The sequence below is a fragment of the Mustela erminea genome, chromosome 14 (assembly GCF_009829155.1).
Source record: "Mustela erminea isolate mMusErm1 chromosome 14, mMusErm1.Pri, whole genome shotgun sequence".
Classification (NCBI taxonomy): Eukaryota; Metazoa; Chordata; class Mammalia; order Carnivora; family Mustelidae; genus Mustela; species Mustela erminea.
In genome coordinates, this window is record NC_045627.1 from 78237396 (window position 1) to 78258013 (window position 20618).

The window sequence follows — 20618 nt, forward strand, 5'->3', positions numbered from 1 at the left end:
TAAAAAGAAGGTCTGGGTCCTTGACTTAGAGGAAGGGAAGGCCTGGACCGTCCCACAGGGTAAGTCCCCTGTGTGTCCTCCCAGCACGGTTTGAAGCAGAGAGCCTTGAATTCTGAGAGTCTGTGCTCATTGCTCTGGTAATGCTTGGTGAGGCTGAGATTGTCCGAATTTATTGTAGATGGAGATCCTCTGGACAATCGCGCTTTTTCTGCTGGGAGCAGTCAAAGGTAGGAAACGTTGCACCTGCCCCTTGGGAAGGGCTTAAATGAGGCATCTCAGCACTGGCCAAAGAAAGCCTAACCCCGGGGCGGGGCAGGGCTTTCAGTGGCTCCAAATGACCCTGAGGTTCCAGAGCCGGGAGGGAGGGTGGGGTTGGAGGTGGGGCTGATACTCTGCCTGGGAGGGTAGGCACTTTGAGGGGGACCCTCTTCAGAGCTTCACCACGCTGAGCTGTCTTCATGTCCAGGTGCTCTAGGCTTTCTAGGTAAAGTATTACACACCTGCCTGGGTTAACATACAGACTTGTCAGTATGTGACTATCCCATTAGTCAAATAAATAGATCGGGGGAGCTGGGATGGAACAATGCTTGGGCTCTGATGGTGGTTTTGAGCAGCGGCACAGCCGGCTTCTCCGTGGCATTCAGTGGCACTGGTCCCAGATCAGAGGGTGGCCCTGAGAGTGAGAAGAGAGGCAGGGTGTCTTCATTGTCTTCAGACTGTCCCCAGGCAAGGGAGTGAGGACCCAACAGCTGTGACCTCCCAGAGTCTGGGGAGCTGAGCCCTGAGCAGATTCATCCTTTCTCTACAGCAAAGGAAGTTTGCTATGAACAAATCGGGTGCTTTTCTGACTCGGAGCCCTGGGCCGGGACTGCAATCAGACCCCTGAAAGTTCTGCCCTGGAGCCCCGAGAAAATCGGCACCCGCTTCCTGCTCTATACCAACGAGAACCCAAACAACTTTCAAGTGAGACCTCTGTCATACTGACATCACTGTGATTGGGGGAGGGGTTGTGCCCACCCTGCAGACTAGAAGTTCCTTGTCTCTGTTCCCTCCTCTCCCGCCATGTTCTGTCCCACCTTATCCCTCCAGCTGCTCCCCGGGCCTAGCCAGACCTGCACAGAGTAGGTCTTCTGTAAAATGTTGGCTCGAAAGAATGAATGGTTCACATTTGCCAGAACCTCTAACTGGTTATGAGATTCTGGTCTGGGGCCAAGAGCTTGCCATCTACCAAGAACCCTGTGGAAGGTAAGACTGTGAGCCATATTCCAGCCCCACTGGAGGTAGTCATGCCTGACTGAGCAGGGGTGGAATGGGGGCAGGAGCAGGCAGGAAAAGGAGAATCAGGGCAGGCTTCCTGGAGGAGGTGACTTTTGTGCTAAGCTTAGAAAGATCATGGCATTGGGACAGGCAGAGATGGGGAAGGAGAGGCTGGCTTAGTGGCTGGGCTATGAAAGAATGCAAAACTCTGCTTTTGTCACAGACTCTTCTTCCCTCTGATCCATCAACCATTGAGGCATCAAATTTTCAAACGGGCAGGAAGACCCGGTTCATCATCCATGGCTTCATAGACAAGGGAGAAGAGAGCTGGCTGCTGGACATGTGCAAGGTAGGGGCCGGCTCCCAGCCCCACGGTCTGCCACCCCCGCCCCGGCCCCATCCCCTAACACCTCCCGCCCCGTTCAACAAGTGCAGCAGATGAGCTTGAAAACATGGAACCCCCACATAGGAGATCACCTTTATGCAATTAAAATGCCTCTCTTTGCAAAAAATAAGAATTGACATCCGCATTTCTGGACCACATCCATGGCCTGAAGTGGTGGCATTGGCTGTGCGGGCACACATGTCCACGATCTTAGTTCTGGCTAAATCAGGGCCAAAGATATGCTTCTGGTTTTAGTGAGGGCATTTCGTTTTCCTGTAAGTGAAGGATTATGTTCTTTTTGTTCAAGCCTCTTCCTCTAACCTGAGATGATGTGTTGCTATAACCATTTATTTGAGAAATGGAGAACTTACCATGGACCAGGAAGCAAAATGGCAGAATAGAAAGTGCCAAAACTGTATGTAAGACAGCATCTATTGGTTAGAAGGACAGACAGCGGAAGAACACACACACATGTGCACAGGCACACGCACAAATACGTAACATACCATCATCCTTTCCTTTTGTCTGTACGTTGATGCAATCTATTTTTCAGACACCTAAGAATGTACCTTAGCAGCCCACCTTCCATACACGTTAATAATTCCCACCTATGGGGCACCTGGGTGGCTCAGTGGGTTAAACCCTCTGCCTTCGGCTCAGGTCATGATCCCAGGGTCCTGGAATCGAGCCCCATATCGGGCTCTCTGCTCAGCAGGGAGCCTGCTTCCCTTTTTTTCTCTCTGCCTGCCTCTCTGCCTACTTGTGATCTCTGTCTGTCAAATAAATAATAAATAAAAAAAATTATAATTCCCACCTATAATGTCCACAGGGAAAGTTACAAACCTAGAAAATTAAAGTCATTCTGCACTTGGCCTTGATTTATCAGTCATTTAGCTCTTGCCACCTCTTCTTCCCCATCATTAATAAGTATCTTCTTTTTAAAGATTTTATTTATGTATTTGGGGAGGGCAGAGGGAGAGAATCCCAGGACAACTTTGCACTGAGAGCGGGGCCCCACGTGGGGCTCAATCCCACAACCCCAAGATCATGACTTGAGCTGAAACCAAGAGTCAGCTTCTAAACTGACTGAGTCACCGCCACCCAGGGGCCACTCGTTAATAAGGATCTTAGTGCATAAACTGTAAGATACAGTTTATACCCCCAAATTCCTCCGGTTTGTAAGAAATTCCTCAGGTACGCTTTAAAAAGAAAGGTCCTGAGAAATAGCTCTTGGTCTCTCTCTGTGTGCGACCACACTTATTACTATCACATATGTGAACAATCCTTTTTTTTTTTTAAGATTTTATTTATTTATTTGACAGACAGAGATCACAAGTAGGCAGAGGGGCAGGCAGAGAGAGAAAGGGAGGCAGGCTCCCTGCTGAGCAGAGAGCCTGATGTGGGGCTTGATCCCAGGACTCTAGGATCATGATCTGAGCCGAAGACAGAGGCTTTAACCCACTGAGCCACCCAGGCGCCCCACATATGTGAACAATTCTAAGTGGATTTTAAATTCATAGCACCATTAAATTCAAGCTGGTCACGTGTACTGCCTGGCAGGAGGGTCTCAGGGTAGATCAGTTTCTCTGACATTCTGGAAGAAATCTCGCATTCGGAATTCTTCAATCTCTTTTAAGTCAGTGCCGTTCTGTTTTTCAAGTAGCTGCTCGGTGTGTTTCCTCCACAAAATACTGTGCTATCTTGACCGTCAAAACTTAAAATGCCCAGCCGCCTGGGGTGAAGGCAAGGTCAGTCATTGGCAGCATTGCCACGAGGCTAAGAGGATGGCTAGAGGTCAAATCCACAAGGTCATTTAGACCCTGGCCATCAGAGACGGCACTTGAAATCTTTCTGCTTCCAAACACGGCTCTTCTAACGATGCCCTGTTTCCACCCCACCCGATCAACTTTACTGAATTTGGTCAAAGAAAACCAGGGTGTGGCCAGCTTTGAATTAATCTGCCAGCTAGAGAGGGAATGGATTTGCCTTTCCTGTAGCAAGCTCTCTGAGCGCTCATTCCCAGCGGACGGCAGGCTTCCTAACAAAGCCCCGGGTGTCCCAGTGCCCCAGCGAGGAAAAGACACAACGGCCAGCAATAACCCTTAGCGACCATTTCAGAGCCCTTGGTCGGATACGGTTTCGCGTGCTCCCATGATAACATCCTGGCATTTCTCCAACACCAGAACATGTTCAAGGTCGAGGAGGTGAACTGCATCTGTGTGGACTGGAAGAAAGGTTCCCAAACCACGTACACGCAGGCCGCCAACAACGTGCGGGTGGTGGGCGCGCAGGTGGCCCAGCTGCTCGGCTTGCTCTCGGTGAGTCCGCCGGCGGCGCCGCTCCGAGGGAGGCAGCACCCGCGGGCCTCTGTGGGCTAAAGATGCAGCTGGGAGTTAGGTATTTAAAAAAGAACTGGAATTGATATTTGTCTCAGAATTTTACTTCTAAAACTGAAATTTGCCTTGATAACGACAGAGCAGCAGAAGAAAAGTCAGTAATAGCTAATACTTGGGGGGGGGGGGTTATTATTATCATCTTCCATCAGCAGATGTAAAAACTAAGGCCAAAGAGGGTCAAAGAGTTTCCCCCACAAAGCACAGCACAGGGGAATACCAGAGTTGTCCAGCTCCAAGGGCCCCCTCAACACCGGGCAGACCCTGTGTGGGGCAAACACGACATTGCCAGGGAGATCCACATGGAACCAAAGGGGGGGAGGGCATTTGCCCTGTTGATGGTCCTGTTGATGTCCGAGAATTTCATTCGTCACAATCAATTCAGCTGTTTTTATCTACCCTGCTCTTCCGTTTGGGCTAATTCTTTAAGTCTTTAATCCTCTCAGGGAAGTCACTCACTGCTCAGGACTCTATTCTATACCAGATAAAGGCTCCCGCCGTTTCTGTCTTGGAGTCAAGGATTCTATGCACCCTTGCAAAACTTAAAACCCGTGGTGCTTGTTCTGGAAGCTCTGAGGAACCACGAATGAGTACATGGGTGAACACCTCTGAGATCCAGTGTGCTAACGCTTGTAGCTTTATGTCGCTTGTTCTGCAGTCTTGTGGGGAGGGGGTAGCACAGGGTCAGGAGCCCTGCTAAGAGGCCGAGGGGATGCATCCCTGCCCTGGGGGAGCTCAGGGTGAATGCTGGCCCTGACAACAAAGTGTGATCCGTGTTTAAATGGGGGGGGGGCGGCTACAGGGCTTAATGGGAACTTTTGGGGGGCAGCTAATCCAGGCTGGGGGGAGTGGGGCTGGGAGAGTGATTAAGGATGTCTCCCAGGGAGAGACATTTAAGTTGAGAGCTGATGCCCGGCTGGGTTCACATGAGCTGGGCACGTGGCTGGGGAGTGGACAGTGTAATGAGTTTGGGCTTGATCCCAAGGGCGGTGGGAGCCACAGAAGGTTTTCCGCAGAGGAGTCACGTCAGGTTGGCCTGTTACAAAAACCACAGCACGAAAATGTTCTGAACATACCATGTTCCTTCTCCAGGCAAACTATAGCTACTCCCCTTCCCAAGTCCACCTCATTGGCCACAGCCTGGGAGCCCACGTGGCTGGAGAGGCAGGGAGCAGGACTCCAGGCCTGGGCAGGATTACAGGTAAGGCCTGAAGGGCAGGACCACAGGTTTTGTCCTCAGTAGCCCCAGCATGTGGTGCAGACCTACATGCCAGCTAAAAACCGGCCCAAAGTAGTCTGCCCCCTAGGCTGTGGCAGGGTCACTTAGAGCCGGCACAGGATATTTCAGGAGGCCCCCAAGAGGCCTGACTTTGTGGAAGGGCAAAGGGTGCTTTCATTCCCCCTTTTATCCCCTTTAGCCTCTTCCGCTTCTGGCCCCATCCTTCCGCTCTAGATCTGTGTTTCCTGACAGTGTGGGCCGTCCAGCAGGACCGGGCGCCCAAGAGAACGGAGAGGAAAGCTAGTGTGAACACGAACAAACATAATTAAGAGTCTACATTGTTAGTCGCTTCCCCCTTCTCTTGAAATCAAGGGCAGAGTCACAGCCTTCCTTTGCCTCTGCTGGTAGAGGAAACCCAGCCACAGTCCTGCAGAGCATTCCTTTAACCCAGGCAAAGCCTTTAATTTGTAATAACAGCAACAAAATACATCTACATCATACCATCATAATACTATAATGCTATTGTCATTATCATAGCAAGCTTAGACAAAATGCCTGTTTACCCCAAATGCTATGCCAAGGGCTTTATATTTTCTCATTGAATCCTCAGAACTAAAGAAAGAGGCTCAGGGGGCACCCGGGTGGTTCAGTGGGTTAAGCCTCTGCCTTCGACTCAGGTCATGATCCCGGGGTCATGGGATCGAGCCCCGCATCGGGCTCTCTGCTCAGTAGGGAGCCTGCTTCCTCCTCTCTCTCTGCCTGCCTCTGTCTACTTGTGATCTATCTCTCTGTCAAATAAATAAAATTAATAAAATTAAAAAAAAAAAAAGAAAGAGGCTCAGGGAATTGGCTAGCTGGCCCCAAATCATGCAATAAATCAGGAGCGGAACTAACATTCAAACCCAGTCCTGCAGTCAGGCGGCTCACGCAAGCCTCTACTTTATAGTTCTCCCTTTTATTTTCAACAGACAATTATGTTCATGCCTTTCCAGCTGCTCTGGCCAGACCTCTGAGATCTATGGACAAATTCAGGAGCCCTTGCCACGAAGGAAGAAATAATAATATTTTACTCACATGTCCATGATGATATGCCAGGCACTGCACTAAAAAGCTCTATCTATATTATCTCATTTAATCTTAGTATAACCACATGAATACCCGGGTTTTATAAAAGGGGAAACTGAAGCCCTCAAGAAAGGTTGCATGATTTGCCCAAGGTTATGCCATTTGCCCCAGAAAGAGCTCAGTAGGGATTTAGAGCCAGGATGCCTGGTTCCAGAATCTGTGGTCTTAACTATGATACTTTACTACCTTGTTCCTTTTTTCTTCAAACTTGAGAAGAAGAAAAAAACTCTAAAGAAGAAAGATCTGAAAATGAATGGGAGAAAGTCATGTGGGGGAAAAAATCCTTGGTCAGACAAGTGTAAATCTCTTGGCTCACCTGCCTTTCTTTATCCATGCATTGGAGCCCTCTTCTGAGGAAAAATATTGAAACTCTCTGTCCCTATATTCCATGCACAGGGTCATGGCACTGCAGAGTATGGCATCCCTTGGGTTGAGCAATGCGTAGCCTGAGCAACTGTACCCCGTGGTCCTGCTAGTCCCCACAGCCAGGTCTGTTGGTCTGCAGCACTGGTCATCTCTTTTAGGGTTGGATCCTGTAGAAGCAAGCTTCCAGGGTACTCCTGAAGAGGTTAGACTGGATCCCAGTGACGCTGACTTTGTGGATGTCATTCACACAGATGCAGCCCCCCTGATCCCCTTCCTGGGTGAGTTCAATGACGCTTCAGCTGCAAGCATGTGCCATTGTGTTTTAACCAAGGGAGCCCTGTATGGTGAAAAGCTCATTGCTGTTCCAAATCTTTCAGGTTTCGGAGCAAGCCAACAGATGGGTCACCTTGACTTCTTCCCCAATGGAGGAGAAGAAATGCCAGGATGCAAGAAGAATGCCCTGTCCCAGATCGTGGACCTAGATGGCATTTGGGAAGGTAAAGTCAGAGCAGAGAGAGGCATCACTTCCTGGGGCAGGGGCCTAGGGGGTCGCGTGGGGTAGGGGGAGCAGAATCCTCCATAGCAAATCTCCAAAATGAAAACACCTTGCTCTTCAAAAATATATAATTCCCCCTTCTAGACTTTACTTCTGGAAAAAATACAGCTACATATTGTTATATCTCTGCTCTACGGATTTTATACTTCCCTAAAACACTGTCGTGGGTGTCCTGGACTGTTCAAGCGACAAAGAATGACAAAACCTTGTTTAAAGCCGTAACTCTAGCAATCAATTGGTAGCTATCTAATGAAGAAAAGAAATACCATGAAAGCAGACATCCTAGTTTTAAGGGGATTTTTCTGCCAATTTTCCCTTGGGAGTCAGTGATACCGTTCAAGCACATGTAATTGCCTTCGATCCTGTAGCCAGAAGGAGAATATTCCCCAGTCATTTCCACGGCAAAGTCATCTGCTCCATGAGAGTCACTACTCCTTTATTTTGGGTCGGGATAAGAAACGATCACCGATCACCGGTAGGGAAGGCTATGCAGAGACTGCTATTCGAAGTGGCTAAGCCTTATCGCTGGTGGAATGCTCCAGGAGTAAAGGTCCTCCTCCAGATACAGACTACCTCTAATCAGTTCAAAAGGACAAAAGATAAGTGAATTTTTCAGCCCAGCTCATCACTTGGTACCACACAGGTTTAAACCTTTAGTGGTCCGACCATATGTAAGGAGTATAGATTTTTATTGAATTTGATCAAAATGTCTCAGCACGTTTGGATGCCATCAAAGCCAATATTAAGAATGCAAATATATGTGTTCGTCTCTTATAGCCTTCTGAGGGTTTACATGGATAGGGTTGCCTAATCGCTTCATCAGTAATGGCCAAGCAAGTTCAGGGCACGTTCCAACAGCTATGCTGTGACCTCTGTCCCTTGACAGAAGCTGTAGGGGCCAAGGAAGGTAGGTGATCAGGAAAGGCAAGATGCTCTGAAAAAGAGAAAAGAGCTACCTAAAGCTATTCGACTCTCCCTTTTATTCACCTAAACACAGCATGACAACGTCCTAATTGTCCTTGCCCTGGTTTTGTCATGTCTGAGAAGTCACATCACATCTGGCTGTGTCTTTAAGGACCTCCGGCCTGGTGACTGGGACACAGGATGGCACAATGGTGAGAGGCAGGGGCTCAAGCACCAGATGGGCTTGAGTTTAATCCCCAGCTCTGCTTCCTTCCTCGCTATAACCTGCATACCCGAGGCTGTAATCTGCATATCATTCTGTACTTAGGAATGCTATGTTACCCACCCCCTAGAAAGGCGAGGATTATAGAAACAATGCATGTGGAGCCCTCAGAACATTGCTGGAAAGCTGGCTCTCTATGTTAACTGTCATTTCTTGTGGACTTACCTTAAATTTACCTTACCTTAAATTTCTGAAAATGTGGTTCCACTTTGGAACCTGTCCACTTGGAACGAGAGAAATTCTTGGCCCCCCCAACCACCTTTGCAGACTTCCTCCTTTCTTTCCCCAGGAACTCGGGACTTTGTGGCTTGCAATCACCTGAGAAGTTACAAGTATTACTCAGAGAGCATCCTCAACCCTGATGGGTTTGCTTCTTACCCCTGTGCTTCCTACAGGGCCTTTGAGTCTGTAAGTGACCATCCCTCCCTGAGTCCCTCTGTGGGACAGTTGTCCTGCTGGGACATTTGCAGTGTCTGACCATCCCTTACTTGTCTCTGAGTTTATGATCCTGAGAAGCAGAGGGGGGAAAAAATTAGGCAGCAGGTGGCTAAAATTCCAGATAAGACATGTGGGTGAGGAAGATACTGGGAAATCAGAAGACCCATCCTTTCAATGATCTAGAAAGTTTTCCTGCAAAAGGCAGTGTTTGAATCTGGCTTGAAAATTCATAGAATTTAGGAGGATGAGAGGGGTGTGCATTTCTGCCAAGGGCAGAGCAAGGACAGAAGAACGTATGAGAGAGAAGAATTCATATGCCAGAGAGAAGGAAAGCTGGATGCTTGGTGTTTTAGATGCCTGGCTGGGGGCTTGGGCCTCTGAAATTGACAGCGGAGTCTTTACACCACGGAAATTGGCAAAGGCTACGCTGGAGGCTCTTTGTCCCAGGGTCGGCTGTTAATAATTCACCAGCACATCCTGTGATGGGAGGGGTCACTGATCTAGCCTGGGACCCAGGCATCTGTATATCCTGACAGGATGTACCTCAGTGTCGGGAGTCCTGTCCTGGGTGAAAGTCAGTTAGACATCATCTATCCCGATCTCCTTCCTGTTACAGGTGAGGGAACTCAGGCTGTTGGAGAATTTCTTCCTGAGATGCGTGGGTCAGAAAAAGACTGATTCACACCTTACAGCTTGATGTCTCTCTTCTCCTTAGAACAAGTGCTTCCCTTGCCCAGATCAAGGGTGCCCCCAGATGGGCCACTACGCTGATAAATTTGCCGGCAAAACAAGTGGCGAGCCACAGAAATTCTTCCTGAACACAGGGGATTCCAGCAATTTTGCTCGTAAGTTATACTTTGTCCTGCTCACCCACGGGAAGACGCTTTAGCTTCTGATAGACAAGAAGGGTTTTTCTCTAACCTGAAATACTCGGAGCACATTCTGATAGTGAAAGGACACACCTGCCCAAACGATCCCTTGTAAGACTCAACCAAGGATTTGGAAAGAGTCTGCATGTATTCCCTTTTGTGACGATAACATGAAAGGCATAGAAGCATGAATGAGGGCATAGTGGCAACTTGCACTTCTCTGTGGCGATGTTGACCCCTGAATTTTTACCATTCCACAGTCCATTGTTCTTTTCATTTTTAAGACTGTGTTGTGCGTGCACATCTCTTCTTTTATTCATTCATCAAACATTCATCTGGGACGAGCTCTTTGCTGGGCTGAGCCCCTTAAGAAGCCCAGTTCCAACTGCCCCATTTCCACCTCTCTGTCCCTTTGTCCCCAATGCCCCCGGCAGGGGTCCCTCTCTGGTGGAGGGTGGGTGGGAATCAGGAAGGAGTGATTTCTCTCAAAAATCTGCTGAATCATCTAGGACATAGGATAGACAGGACATGGTTGGGCCACTTTGTGCCAACCTGCTCTGTGACAATTCCTTACGAAGTTGCACTGTAAAAAAGACACTGTACTTATAGAAAAATATAAATATAATATACGTCTCATCTAGGTTTTAAAGTCAGGTTTATTGAGATACAATTTATACACTGAAAAACTCACCCCTCTCTGCAGTGTGGAGTTCCATGAGTTTCGATAGATGAAGAGCCATGTAACCATCCCTGCAATCAAAATGTAGAATACTTCCCTCACTCTACATATTTTTAAGAAGGACATTGGTTCATCAATCCTACTACTGTAGGGATACACGGAATGAATGCTGGCCCATATTTTAAAACAACAAATGAAACATTCAAAAAACCACATACTCATTCCTCAACCAACACTGATTTATGGAGCACAGAGCCCGCTAGACACTGGGCGTGCGGGGATGAGCGAGGCGGTCTGTGTGTGAAATGGGCGCCCCGGCAGAGAAGCAGGAACTGAGCAAACAGCCGCACTCGGCCTGGGCGTGGCGGGTCACTGCTGTGGCACCCTGGGACCGAGGACCTGACTGAGACAGGGACAATCTGTCTGAGGATGTGAAAGCTGAGTAGGAGTGAGGCAAACTATGTGTGTGTTTATGTACATATGTGTGGGTGTGTGCATGTGTGTGTATGCTTGTGCGCCTGTGCTTATGTGTGTGTGTGCAGGACGGTCATGTGTGTGTATGCCTGTGTGTGTGTGCGTGTGGTTATATGCGTGTAGGTTGTGTGTATGCGTGCTCGTGGGCACGGAGACAGCACGGCAGGCATAGAGCTGGGTAAGAACTGAGCCCCACTCTCTGCTGGACACACCTGGGCCCCTGGGGCTGCACAGATAGGACCCAGACCGACCCCGCTCCTGTGTCGGCAGGACTGCACTCTTGGGTCAGCTCTCCCAATGTGGGAACGAGCCCGTGTCCCTTCTCTTTTCATCTCCTCCCATAGCACGGTCCCTCCAGAGCAGAGCTGCCCGGCAGAACCTTCTGCCATGGCGGAAATGTTCTCTGCTGTCCAATGCAGTAGCCAGTAGCCACATGTGGCAATCTAGCCCTCGAAATGTGGCTAGTAAGAATGAGGAATTAATTTTTGATCTGATTTAATTTAAATTTAAAAATTTACGCAGCTGCATGTGGGTAGTGGCCCCTTTCCTGAGCAGTACGGGTCTAGACGGGATACTGCTAGGGACATACTTCTCCTTAGAGCCTGGCTTGAGGTGTAGATTAACAGGAAGGACTTCTTATACTTTGATGCCTTAGTGTAAGGGGTGGGGACAGGATTCCGAAATTTGGTTCAACTGTTTTGTCCATGAATGAATTGAACTCTTTTCTATCCCCTGTGCAGGCTGGAGGTACGGGGTTTCTCTAACACTGTCTGGAAAAACAGCCACAGGTCAGGTCAAAGTTGCTTTGTTTGGAAATAAGGGAAATACTCATCAATTTAATGTCTTCAGGTGAGTTTCCTTTTTCAGCCTCTCATCTCACTGGCTGATGTAAACGACCTTCCAATCCATGTACTGAAATGCTTAACGTCTCTTTATCAATTGATTTTAAATTATTTACTTTAGGTGGTAAAGTCAGTTTCAGACGTCTGCTGACAATTTTCTTTTCTCAATTATAAATCCAGACATTTAGTTTTTTCTCTTTCGGTAGATCCATTTTTAAAAATATATTTTTAAAATAATATATCTAATATTACCCCCGATGTCATATTTCCTGATTACCATAGTAACACATGCTTGTTGGGTTAAACTAAGTGGATAACTTATTACTATATAAATAATTATTTCAGAAAAAATAATAATAGGAAGGAATAATATAGTTCTCTATAACAACATTTTGGGTAGCAATTAACTTGAGTTTGAGAAAACGATATTCAAATAATAGTGTGCAGCTGCTGGCATATAACTGGCTTCTCCATTTCTCCATCCTTTATGTGAGAATTAATTTTTAAAAACTGATCTCATTAATCTCGAGTAGAATAAAGTGGTTTGGCCTTCATCTGTCTTGAGAGCTTGTTTCTACGCATGGGAATGTTTCTCTTTATTTCTAGGGGGATTCTCAAACCAGGCTCTACCCACACCAATGAGTTTGATGCAAAGCTCGATGTTGGAACGATTGAGAAAGTCAAGTTTCTCTGGAATAACCACGTGGTGAACCCAACCTTCCCCAAAGTGGGCGCAGCCAAGATCACGGTGCAGAAAGGAGATGAGAAGACAGTGTATGTATAGCGTTGCTGGCTTGTGCCTAAGGATGTCGGTAGAGATTGGTGTTTGTAATGGAAACTTGCCCCAGAAGGATAGTCATGGTTCAGCCAGAAGAGCCAAGACCATCTACCCACCTGGGGTCCTTTCTTTGCAGGCAAACAATTGACAGGCTGCATAAAGCATTGCTTTTGGGTGTCCCCAGCCCTATCTGAGAAGGATACATACGGTATCAGCTGCCTTCAAGGAAAGAGAAAGAGGAAAAGTGAGAGAGAGAAGAAAGAAATAATTTCTGAGGGTATAAGGTTATAAATATAAGCTAATGAGTAGCTACCTTTTAAAGAGGGGAAGATGATGAAATTTCAGGCCAATAAAAAAAGCAATTTGAGGAAAAGATATAAAATCTGAGATAGGACAAGGGTGAGCTGAGGTAGGGATCCTTATAGAATCTCTATCCTGACTTTCAGTGTCCTCTGCTGTTACAGCTGGAGGGATGTGGGCACGTGACCTGAGGGGAGCAGAGTCATTGTCCCCAAGACTGGGACCACAACTGTCATCAACAGAACCCTCCTGGGGTCTCTTTGCGGAAGGGGATCCTGGGAACGTGGTCACTGATGGTCTTGAGGTTTGGGAGGTTAGGTGAGGTTGCTCAACTCGGGCCTCAGAGAATGTGACTCCCCCAGGCAGCGAGGGTGGGCTGGCCGACGTCACAGTCACATCTCAGGCTGGATGACCGCCGTGGGGTCCTCCCTATGCCTGTGAGTCAGGGAGGAGAAAGGGACTGGTCCAGCCAGGTGGTCAGCGGCCCAAGGCGCTCTCAGCTAGAGCACGGTACTGAGGAAGCCGGTGGAGAGCCTTCTGCGGGCGGCAGGTGCACCCGGCACCTCCCTGCCCGCCCCCCTCGGAGGACAAATAAGCCTCTAAAGTGAGTTTCCAAGGCCCCGTTAGGAAATGGACCGGAGCCTGGATCCTGGAACTGTGTGGTTAAAATGCTGTCAGGAGAAGATGGTATCATTAGAACCTTAAAAATGCAGAGTGTTCAAGGTGATGACTTGTTCACAGGCAGATTTGGAAGAAGGAAAGAGATACAAGACCAAGTCAGTCAGGGCATTGTAGCTTCCAGGTTTTCTGAGGAAAGGCCATGACATTCTGCACTTTCTAGAAATGGAACAGAATGTACTTGAGGCCACCCCTGAGGCCCTGAGTCCATCAACTGCCACCTGGACCCTCCAATGGCCTGAGTCCCTGAGTCCCCTGCCTGTCAACTGCAGAGGAAATCTATCTTAAGGGAAGCTAGATGTTGGACATCAGGTTTCTTAAAATAGAGTTCAATCAAAACAGCATCAAACATCACAAACAAGTTTGGGAAGTAAAAAAAAAAAAAAAAAAGAAAGCTGAATTTGTCAAATTACTCAAATATTTTGCTGTTAGTAAAACAACCAGTAAGTAACATAAAAAAAAAAAAAATCAGCATCATCACTGGGAGGCTTTGAAAAATCAAGAGTTTAGTCCAAGCTCTTCTCAGATACCCAGCGGCCCCATTAGGATTGCAAGTCCTACTGAGGAGCCTGGTGACTAGAATTCCTCCCCAGTGATATGGCTTCAAAAGAAGAAAGTAGTTCTCCCTCTCTCAGTTTCTTCCCCGCCCCCAGCATCTTCTCCCCACCTTCTGCCTGACCCTATTAATACCTACTGTATGCCTGGCAAACAGTAGGAGATGCAAAGGTCGAGCCTGCTCTCCAAGAGTTTGCTTGAAAGCTGTTGAGCACCACAGACGTCAGGTTCACATGGAAAGTCAAATGACAGAAGAAACAACTCACCTGAAGAGCCCAAAGAGCGTGGCTGGAGAGGAAGGCAGAGCCAGGGAACCAGGGGAGGCAGTGACGGAGGGGAGAGGGGGCCACGAGGATCTCCTGGGCTGAGGGACGTCCACTGGGAAGGCCGCGAGCAGGGGCGATGGGCTTGGTGTGTGAGGGGCGGGGGGGGCCCCGAACACAGGCAACAGGGCTCAAGGTGTGGAGAACAGGAAGTAGGATCAGGGATAGAGTCAGGGCAGCCAGGAAAGACGAATGAAATTCAAAGGGACCATGGTGAAGATGAGGGAGAAACCCCGGCAAAGCCTCAGAGATCAAAGGTGATGAGGTTCAACAAGTTTGTGGTTGTGGTTCTTGGAATGACAGGCATGATGGTCACTTCTATCTGCATCGTTTTAAATCAATTTATACATTTTTACATTTACTGTTATGACTTGTTGTATTATTAACACGGGATTCTCAGCAATCCCGGGAGGGAAATGTGTCCTCTTCCACCAATGAAGACACGGAGGCTCAGAGACTCAAGTAACCAGCCCCGTGTCACCCCTGGAAGGCAGGGTGAAGGGTGACCCCATCCTGGACAATGTGGACTGTGACACTGGACCTGTCTTTGCACCTTGGTTCTTCCGCACACTGAGAACCTTCCGTGCCTCAGCCTCCTCTCCTTTTCTGGGTGACTCATGGGTTGTGAGGGTGAAGGCTCCACAGCTCAGCGCCATTGCCAGGAGTGAGTGGGAGCTCAATTCACTGTTGCTTTTAGAAGGTCAAATCCCATTTCCAGAGGGGCTCGGTCCAGAGCGAGCCCATCTGTAAACCAGTCTGCTGTGTTCAAGAAGGGCCCAAGGGTACTTGTGGAGGAGGAGGCCAGTGAGAGGTTCATTTGCTGTCTCAAGGCCTGACAGTCCTGTCAGACTGAGGTTCCAGAGACCTGGGCCACTCGGGGACCTTGTCGCAGATGAGCCCACAGGGGACCTTGTCCCAGACACCAGCCACCTGAAGCTCCAAGCTCCAATCAGTTCTCCAGGGACTGGTTGAAGCTACAACCCTAATGTTCCCCTTATTCCTTGTGATGAAAATCGGCCATTACCGTTTCTTAACAACTGGAAACTCTGCATAAAGCTGCCCAGCACTCACGAGGCTTTCATTGCTGTCTGCAGGCACAGCTTCTGCAGCGAAAGCACGGTGAAAGAGGACGTTCTGCTCACCCTCACGCCCTGTTAGCGTCCAGGTGCCATCCGGTCACTGTGTTACAGCAATAAAACCACTGATGCATCTACCCACTCACAACGTCTGTCACTGATGTCAGCTGGCCCCTGGGGACATTAGGGAGTCGATAATTTAAGTCCTGAGTGTTTCCCGACATTTGATTTTCTTGCCACTGACTTCTGACCACACACTGGGGTCCGTGGTCCTCGTGTCCACTGTCTGCTCAGGGGGTGACACAGAACGACTGGGGGATGGGCATATGGGGGCCTCAGCAGAGCCTACAGCTCTGCACCTCATCTCACCGGTGAGGAAACGGAGGCCCGGAGAGGGGGAGGTAGCTGTTCAAGCACAGAGTGAACCGGGGCCCCTTGGGGGCTGGGGGTTCCATTCCCCTGACTGGAAAGGCCATGCTATGACATGGCCTCCTTGTGGTGATGGAGCTACCCAGCAGCCCCGTGTCTTGGTGAGGTCTAAGATGCCCCAGCAGCCAGAGATGGTGTATTTGCTGAGCACAAACGGGCTTCCAGCCCCTACTCTTCCTGGGCCCCAGCAGGGGCTGTGCCGGGGCAGGGCTCAGCACGGAGGAAGGATGGCTTCTGGGAGGAGTGCCTTGGGCACCCCTCTGCTGAGAAGGGACTGCTCAGTCATCCATCAGCTGGGGTCACCGGGGAGCACTCAGCCAATCAGAACTTGCCATAAGCCCCACCTACACAGGAGAAAGTGTCCTTCAGGCTATCCCGTGATCATTCCCTGGAGCTCTGCCAGACCAGGAAGGTCACCACCTCCCCTGAGCGACTCCTCTTTTGGTCACCAGGCCTCACATCCCATCATGACCGTGTCGGTGCCGTGGCCTCTCTGTTCTTCACCCTTGGTGGCACATCCAGCTCTGATTGAGCTTCGCACTTGAATCTGAATTCAAAACTTGAATTCAAACTCCAGATTGTTCTTTGAAAGCAGATGCTGGGTAAGGATTAAAGGAGCGCCTGTAGTCCGGGTCTCATAGCGAAGGGCACAAGGTGAGTGCTCAGCCACAGTGGTCATGGGGAGGGTGAGGATGAACGGTGGCGGCGGTAGAGGGAGGCACAGGACCTTGGTGGGGGCACCGAACAGGAGAACATGAAGCCTGGGGCGGAGGCCCCTTTGTCACAGTTTTGCCCAGCACTGGCCGTGGACCCACCCCCTGAGCAAGTCACACCGTGTTGGCAGAAGAGCTCAACCAGTAGAACGTAGACTCTGCTTACAGCACCAAATACCAGCTCTGCACCAGCTTCCAGAACTCGAGGAAGCACAAGACCTGAATTCAGTCGCGGAGGTGTGAACACCACCACGCCGCCTGATAGTGCAAAAAGCAAGCATGTCCCAGGACAGGGGGGTGCAGGAGGGGGAGGAGCAAGATGAGGAAGTCTCCAGAGAGCTGTGGGTTCCGGGCCCAGGTTTGCAGGAAGAGGGTCTACCGAGACTGCAGGCTGGGAGGCCGTCTAGGAGGAGGAGGCCCTAGAGGTATGCAGAGGAGAGGTGATGAGGATCATGTGAAGGTGGCAAGTGGAACTGAGGTATAATGGAGGGGGTGGGTCTTTTGGTTGGCCACGAGAGCCCTTCTCTCTGGTCAGAGACAACCGGCTTCACCTGCTCCCCAGACCGACAGAAATGGCTAAAGGCTTGGGGAAAAATTATTTTAAAACAAAGAGAAAACTGAGAAAAGTGTGCGGTAGAGTGGGAGGAAGCCAGCTGGGGAGAATCTCCAAGGCTGTGGGCCACATCACGGGCACTCAGCCCGGCACTGCCCTGAGCCACAGGAGTCCTGGGGTGACCTGCGTCCTACCTGAAGCTGAAGCGATAGCCTATGCTCCAGGGTCAGGGGAGCCATTGGTGGAGACCCCAGCTTGAGTGGGGCTAGGCCCCTGCTCTCTCCTCCTGCATCCTTTTCCTCAAATGCATGTCCTCTTATCAGATACACAGCTGGAAGAAACTCCCAGGAAGGCAGAGGACAGCAGGTTCCAGATCCCTGCTGTGCGTGTTTGCTGTGTACCAGTGTGGTCATGGGGCATCTACTTCCCCACACCACAGGGAAGACCAAGCTCAGCCCCACAGATCTGCAACGCGAACACACCATCCCAGGGAGAGAGGGAGTTCGGGGCTCTCTGTAGTTACCCGGGGGGTCCACCTGCAGTGCCCGTGTGGCCCGGGCCCTCTCGGGTCCACTTTCCAGATTTTAGGGACTTCTTGGGACCAGTTTGATTGGGCTTTATTTTTGTTTTATTGTATATATGGCAAAAGTGGGGCAGTGTGGTGATGAAAATACCCCAGGCTCACATTCAGTTCATAAGCATAAAGCTCAGAAGGCATTCAGTATGGTTGGAAGCAAAGGAAAAGGCACTGAGCTAACGGGGTTCCCGTCAAGCCACCTTCCAGTCAAGGTGACCTGGAACAAGGAGTTCTGTAGAGGCCACTTTCAGGCAAGAGGCTTCAGCAGTGGAAACCCGATCAAGGCACAAGGGCCCACAGCGACCAGCGAGCTGAATGCACACAGGCTCGTTAAGCGACCCACCATCTCGTAACAGCCACAGGCCCTGACTGACCAGTTACAACCAGGCCCAGTTCCTAAATCGCGTTGCACCCCCCCTCGCTCTGCCTAGAACCGTGGAACCCGGAATCCCAGGACCCGGAGATCATGACCTGAGCCAGAGCACACACTAACTGACTCAGCCACCCAGGTGGCCTTTGTGTTTTTACTCTGAGGATAGTCTAGTTTTATAACCAGTTACAGAGACAAAGCTTTCCATGTTGTAGTCATTTGCAGCAAGACCTTGGTTTCCTGAGTTGATGTGCCATGAAATGAGGTTAAAGGAATGTCGCAGGGGTTGTGAGACTCTTTAGCGAGGGGGACACCCACGTATTTATTTCCTCAGGTCTGAATATGATTTGGGTCCGAAAGTGGAGAGACACGCAGGTCCCAGGCTTTGAGAGCAGAGTCTGTTCCCTGGAAGGAAGACCTGGAGGGGAGGGGCGTCTGCGCCCTGAGAGGACGCCCTGTGGGGACCCGGGCGTCTCTGGGAGTGGGGGGACGACATAGCCATCCCTGACAGGGCAGCCATGGGTGCAGGAGCTCAGAAGAGGGCACAGGCAGGTCCGTTCCAGAACCTTGAGCCCTCCCGTCTAAGCACGTGCAGGGTGGGAAGGCGCTCTGGGCAGCAGCCGGAGCCATGCTGGGCAGAGGCCCCCGTGGTGGCCACAGTAGTCTGCGCGGACTGCCTCACGGGTACCACGGACCGCACGGTTCAACAACAGAAACTCATTCTCTCCCGGTTCTGGAGGCTACAGGTGCAACCAAGGTGGTGCCGGCTCGGTTCCTCGGAAGGGCTGTACAGAGACAATCTGCTCATGCTTCCCTCCTTCGGGCAGTTGCTGGCACTCTTTGTGCTTCCTGGCTGGCAGAAACTGTGCCCCAATGTCTGTGTGTTCACACAGTGCTCTTCCTGTGTGTCCCCGTCTTTCTGTCCAGATATCCCCTTTGTGTAGGGAGAGCAGTCCTATTGGATTAGGACTCACCCTAATTCCCTCATGTATCGCTGTCAAGATCCTATTTCCAAATAAGGTCATATTCTGAGGTCTTGGGGGTTAGGACCCCCAACATATCTTCTGGTGAGAGACACAGTTCAACCCACAACCTCACATACCCGACCTCAGGGTCTGTTAAATTCTGACCCCTGTCCGCCGGATATCCCCAAGTTACTCCCTTTGCATACAGCCCAAATTATACAATTGACCTACAAGTTCCTTGGTGTGCTTTTTCTTCTTCTTAGTGCCTTTGATCGTTTGTAATTGTGTATTTACTTGCAGGGGATCCGTGCTGGGGCCCCAGGGGGCCGGCCATCCCTGAGAGCAGGGAAGTAGCCTGTTCCGTTCACTGTTGTGGCCTCAAGGCTGCAAGAGCATCCAGCACTTGTAGCCACACACCAAGGAGCCCGAGTGAGGGACCGAACACACCAAACACACCCCTGAGGGCAACAAGGAGCCCCGCCCCCAGGGTCGAAGCCGGAAGGAGGCTGGAAGGAGACCTGGAGGGGAGATGCATTGGCCTAGAGAGAGGTGAGACCAGCCAGCTGCTGCAGGACGAGAGCAGGGGGAGTGAGGGGAGGGGACAGGCAGAAGAGGTGCTGAAGGAGAGAAGCAGACCGTTTTCAACAGACCTTAGGGGGTAGGAGAAGGAGAGCCCAGCCGTCCCCTTCCCTGGGCAGCCGCCGTAGCAGCTGGAGGGCTCCTCCAGGCCCTGACCCTGGTGCCTGCCAACATGTGAATAATAAACATCCCTTCCCACAGGTGTTGGCTTTCCCTGCCTTCCCAGGACAGACGGCTGGCAGAACGTTAGACCTCAGGACCTCAGGCCCGCAGAGAGGAGAGGGGGGCTGCCTTGTTCTGTCTTGGGCCACCCTCCCAAGGAGACCAGTCAGGCTCTGGGATGCATGGGAGCACCCAGCAGGGTCAGCCCTCGGCCACTGGTGACTGTGGAAGCAGTGCCCAGCCCTCCTTGGGGGCAGCTTGGTGCAGAGACAATGTCCCTAAATTGAGAAATAAGTGCCAATATTGTCCAACCAATGGCACAGAAGGGAGGGGGCCTGGGAAGAAATACTCTAACCTCTCCTCTTACCCTCTGTTCTCCCTATGGTGCCTCCAGTTGGCTCAAGCCAACTAGAAGGCCAAAGTCATGTAGCCTAAGGAGGGAGTCCACGGAGCAGGGCACAGAGCAGGGAGGAAACGGCAGGAAAGATCTGGAAGTTATCCAGCTCAACAACCCAATGAGTCATCAGCTTCCAATGTCCCTTTCTTTCACCCAGCAAATGTTTGTTGATTACCCCAAATCTACCAGATACCGTGCAAGGCTCTAGAGACAGAAATGCCTATAGAGAACTTGACCCTGCCATCAAGGCAAGATCCAAACAAATAATCATGGAAATAAAATCACCAACTGGGATTTGTTCTATGAAAGAAAAAATAAGGACAGTGATAGAGGTCCAGAAAGGTCTGGTTCTGCTTTAGACATTGAAGAAGGCA

The 20618-nt window shown here is 50.2% G+C and overlaps 1 protein-coding gene across 1 annotated transcript; it reads left to right on the forward strand.

Moving 5' to 3' along the window:
• PNLIPRP1 (pancreatic lipase related protein 1) lies at positions 1 to 15644 on the forward strand. Its single transcript, XM_032313293.1, has 13 exons — positions 1 to 59; positions 179 to 227; positions 809 to 963; positions 1481 to 1606; positions 3826 to 3960; positions 5128 to 5236; positions 6904 to 7023; positions 7123 to 7242; positions 8777 to 8895; positions 9641 to 9770; positions 11688 to 11796; positions 12396 to 12563; positions 15518 to 15644. The coding sequence occupies exons 2-13, from the start codon at positions 179 to 181 to the stop codon at positions 15579 to 15581; spliced, it is 1404 nt and encodes a 467-aa protein (XP_032169184.1). The 5' UTR covers positions 1 to 59; the 3' UTR covers positions 15582 to 15644.
• The last annotated feature ends 4974 nt before the right edge of the window (positions 15645 to 20618 follow it).